Consider the following 4,838-nt stretch of genomic DNA (forward strand, 5'->3'; position numbering starts at 1 on the left):
GATGACATCATAAGCTAATTAGCATATTCATGAGGTTGGCGTGTCGGAGGTGTTTGCAGGAAGAAGCCAGAAGAAAGAAAGAATTGAAAACTTTTCTTCTTTGTATTTATTTTTAAGATGATATAAAAGTATTGAAATGCAAATTAGCAAAACAAGTTGAAGAAGTGGATTAATTAATTTGACATGTGACCTGAGAGGCAGGAAGTGAAACAGGCGACAGAACAACAGCATCCGTTTAGCTCGTGTTAACTTTATAAAATGCTAAACTGCTGCAGGTTCTTATCCTCCATGACTTCACATCCAGGACCACCACACAGTCAGCAGGGATCCCAGCAGGGCCAGGATGGGCGTTGTCGTGGTAACAGCGTTGCTGGAGTTGCACAGGTTGCTGCTGCAGCAGCGGTAGGTGAAGCTGGAGATGGACGGGAACATCAGGCCGAGGCGGGAGATGTCGCAGTCCGTGTACCTGATACACTGACGGATGGTCTTCCCACCTGTAGTAAATGAAATATTATTTTCAATAATTACAATGATGACGACGCTGTGAAAGTTGATGCGACACCTGGATCGTTCATGTGGGAAAACAGGGTGAAACTTGGAGCTGTATTTTTTTGTATGAAAAGTTTCACAAACAGAGATTATTATTTCTTATCATTATTATTTCTTATGGACACTGACCTTTTTCACTCAGAGTGAGACAGGAGTCTTCATACGTGCAGTCCTGGACCTTCTCACAGCGCCCGGTGTAATCAGAGCACTTGTAGCAGCGAAGTGCAGCTCCTGAAGAAGAAGAAGAAGAAGAAGAAGAAGAAGAAGAAGAAGAAGAAGAAGAAGAAACTGGTTTTATTTTAATACTTTAGCCAATCCAATTATATATTATATATAATAATATAAACTGTTTCATCTCCCAGTTTGTTTTCAGTCCACAGACTCTGACACACTGAAGTCTGTGAAGTCGTTTCTGGAAAAGTTTGATTATTTTGAGATAATCAGAGATTTCCAAACCAGTTCCTGTTTAAAAAACGGGAACTGGACGTGAAGTGGATGAATGTTCCTTTAAATCTGTTGGGAGGAAGCGTCCGTTGTTTCTGGGAAAACTGTGATGAAGTAAGTCAAAAACTGTTTCATGGACTGACTCATAAAAGCTTCACACACTCTCTCACACCACTTCTCTCTCAACACACACACACACACACACACACACACACACACACACACACACACACACTCACACTCACACTCACACACACACACACACACACACACACACACACACACACAGCTAGCTTGAGGGCTGGATGACACTTTATTTAACATGTTTAATCAGTTTATAAATATTTTTATAATGTGAGCAGATGTAAAGATTTTTTACGAGTTTATTTGTCAACAATGAACAACTTCTTTATCTGATTCCACTTGTGTTTTACTATATTGTCAATATGATAATACAGATCAATAAACCAGCAGATGGATTTATGGATCTGCTGTTATCTCAGTCACTGTTGGTTTATAGATTAGTTAGTTTGACAGTTACTTCAGTTCTTTGTCTTTAAAACTTAAATTTTCATTCTATAAGAAAGTAAAGTGTCAAACAATGTAAAGTGTTAGTATTCTTTAAGTTAATTACTCTGTTAACGAACTTTAAAAGTGTCTGGCTTGATAAATGAAAGCAGGGCTGAAGGAAGGTGTGGTGCGTTCAGGGCCCGTGTCCCGGTCCACTCACCCGGCTGCAGCATCCCACACCAGAGCAGCAGCAGCAAGAGTCCGAGGCAGCGCTTCATGTCGTCTCAGGGACAAACCTGGAGAGAAACCAGACGGGAGAAGGCGTCAGGTCAGAGCGACGGAGGAGCGTCTGGCTGGGTTTGGTGTCCGATCCCGTTCCACTGCGACCCCCCGAGACAGACGGCCGTCGACTGACAGCAGCTCTTTGTCCGCTGGACCACAAAGACTCCCTGTCTGGCCAAAGGTCCTCCTCCTCCTCCCCTCCAACAATCACTGAGGGCGGTGTTGTGGCTGTAGTACGCTGTTGATGTTTGCTGCTGCTCAGATGTTTATAGTCAAACTGTATCTGCTGTATATGATGCACATGACGTGATGAATGTCATTTCTGCATGACTGCCCCTGGTTAACCTTCAGCTCAGTCTGTAACACGTGTGTTATCACCTTATCGTGTCATATGACATTATATTTATATATCATTATCATCACTGATGCATTAGTGTATGAGCATTATTTCACTGCTGCAGCTGATTTTAAATTCTTTACATCCAGTTGTTTATTTTAATGTGAGTTTCTTAAATTCTTCACATTTTCTACATAAAATCTGCAAAGTAACAGAATCAAACGCGTCGAGCAGGAAGAAGAGCGACGTCTCCCTCAAGCAGAAGATTAAAGTGACGTTCAACAGAAACCAGTTCAAACACCTGAGATCTGGACCCGAGTAAAACGTACAACTACGACAACGATTTTAGATCTGACTCCTCGTTTCATATTTAACAAATTAAAAGCTGCCAGGAAACAAAACACTTCCGAAATATCAGAGACCAGTTTCAGGTTCAACAAGAAGACCGGGTCAGAACCTGGTCACGTCTGGACCGCGTCTCCGCCATCTTGGACAACACCACTTGGACAAACAATATTAGAGTCGAGTTTGATGCCACCTGACACGTGCAGTGTTATAAAGTGTATTAGCACTAGCATTAGCAACGTTTCTGTTCCTCAGTAAATTTACTGACAACGACACTGACTGGTCGAGCAACGACCAATGAGGAAGCTCCAACACCTGCCCGTCTGACCAATGGTGTAACTTCATCACTCACTCACTCAGTGACAAAGACAAAAAAAATAGTTTCATTTTCTTTACACAGAAATACAGCAACGAACACAACTATACGGTTTATCTAATTATATTATTGATTCTTTATTTATTCTCTTAGAGTTGTAAGTTTGAATATTTCATAATTGTTTTCATGTGTCGTTTGAATGTTGCTCTGTGAAGTTTGTTTTGAAGCTGCTGTATAAATAAAGTTTCTGTTATTAGAGAGGGAAACCTTTCGTCACTGAGCTGAAACGCAGCAGGTCACAGTGAAGCGTGTGTGTCCTCCTCTCTCTCTGTGGGCGGGTCTGCCGCCGGTTTGGTATTTGAGGGTTTTTGTTGATGCAGCAGATTCACTCTGACGCATCAATCCTAACCTTTGGATCTGGATCATGAGTTGTTGTTCAGCTGCACTTTAACTTCTGGATCTTCACAGACGAGAGTCAGAAAACATGTCACTGTCAGTCTGTCAGTCTGTGGTCTGTGACTTCAGGCCTCCTCCTCTTCCTGCTGCCTCGGTTTTCTACGGCACACTTCTTCAAAAAGTATTTTTTAACTACAACTAGTCAGAACTTCTCTGCTGTCCTTTATTCATCCTGATGAGTCCTGATCGTTATGAGTCAAAGCCTTTAAAATCCTACTTTAGTAAAAACATCAGCTTCATGTGGTTTCACAGAAAAGTCCTGAGAAGTGTTTGATCGTTCTGAGCCACAGCTCTGAGACTCTGAGACTCTGAGAGACTGAGACTCTGAGACACTGAGACTCTGAGACTCTGAGAGACTGAGACTCTGAGACACTGAGACTCTGAGACTCTGAGAGACTGAGACTCTGAGACACTGAGACTCTGAGACTCTGAGAGACTGAGACTCTGAGACACTGAGACTCTGAGACTCTGAGAGACTGAGACTCTGAGACACTGAGACTCTGAGACTCTGAGAGACTGAGACTCTGAGACACTGAGACTCTGAGACTCTGAGAGACTGAGACTCTGAGACACTGAGACTCTGAGACTCTGAGAGACTGAGACTCTGAGACACTGAGACTCTGAGACTCTGAGAGACTGAGACTCTGAGACACTGAGACTCTGAGACTCTGAGAGACTGAGACTCTGAGACACTGAGACTCTGAGACTCTGAGAGACTGAGACTCTGAGACACTGAGACTCTGAGACTCTGAGAGACTGAGACTCTGAGACACTGAGACTCTGAGACTCTGAGAGACTGAGACTCTGAGACACTGAGACTCTGAGACTCTGAGAGACTGAGACTCTGAGACACTGAGACTCTGAGACTCTGAGAGACTGAGACTCTGAGACACTGAGACTCTGAGACTCTGAGAGACTGAGACTCTGAGACACTGAGACTCTGAGACTCTGAGAGACTGAGACTCTGAGACACTGAGACTCTGAGACTCTGAGAGACTGAGACTCTGAGACACTGAGACTCTGAGACTCTGAGACACTGAGACTCTGAGATTCTGCTCTGAAGAGGATTAGGGCCACGTGAAAAAAATACATTTGTCTCACAATTCTGACTTTAAGAATTCAGACTTTAATCTCTCCTTAATTTTGAGATTAAAGTCTGAATTTTCTTTTCCCACGTGTCCCTAGTCCTCTTCTGCCAGAGACTGTAGAGACTCAGACTAAATTAAACAACAGTTCCTATATTTGTTGTGCAGTGAACTGTGCGACGGTTTCACTGTTTTCCCTGAGTTGCACAACGAAGCAGAAAAACTGTGATGACACAGGAACAGCAGAGTTTACTGTGCAACTGTGCACGGTTACAGTCATGATGCATGTGAGTGTTGTCATCTGTGTGTGTGTGTGTGTGTGTGTGTGTGAGTGTTGTCATCTGTGTGTGTGTGTGTCTGTGTGTGTGTGTGTGTGTGTGTGTGTGTGTGTGTGTGTGTGTGTGTGTGTGTGTGTGTGAGTGTTTTTATGTGTGTGTGTGTGTGTGTGTGTGTGTTGTCATGTATCAGTCCCAGGGTGTGACAGACGGGACGGTCGGCTGCTGCACAGAGCAGC

The 4,838-nt window shown here is 43.5% G+C and overlaps 1 protein-coding gene across 1 annotated transcript in view; it reads right to left on the reverse strand.

The window, feature by feature from the left end:
• Nucleotides 1-88: 88 nt before the first annotated feature.
• The window catches only part of LOC111233718 (CD59 glycoprotein-like), a 9,055-nt gene continuing 4,305 nt past the window's right edge, over nt 89-4,838 (reverse strand). The window contains exons 2-4 of the mRNA XM_022761603.1: nt 1,724-1,799; nt 679-780; nt 89-494 (exon numbers count right to left, since the gene is read on the reverse strand). Of these exons, the coding sequence (XP_022617324.1) occupies nt 295-494; nt 679-780; nt 1,724-1,781 (360 nt within the window). The 5' untranslated portion in view covers nt 1,782-1,799 and the 3' untranslated portion in view covers nt 89-294. The remainder of the gene's footprint in view (nt 495-678; nt 781-1,723; nt 1,800-4,838) is intronic.

Source organism: Seriola dumerili, unplaced genomic scaffold (assembly GCF_002260705.1).
Source record: "Seriola dumerili isolate Sdu_G_001 unplaced genomic scaffold, Sdu_1.0 BDQW01000417.1, whole genome shotgun sequence".
NCBI classification, from domain to species: Eukaryota; Metazoa; Chordata; class Actinopteri; order Carangiformes; family Carangidae; genus Seriola; species Seriola dumerili.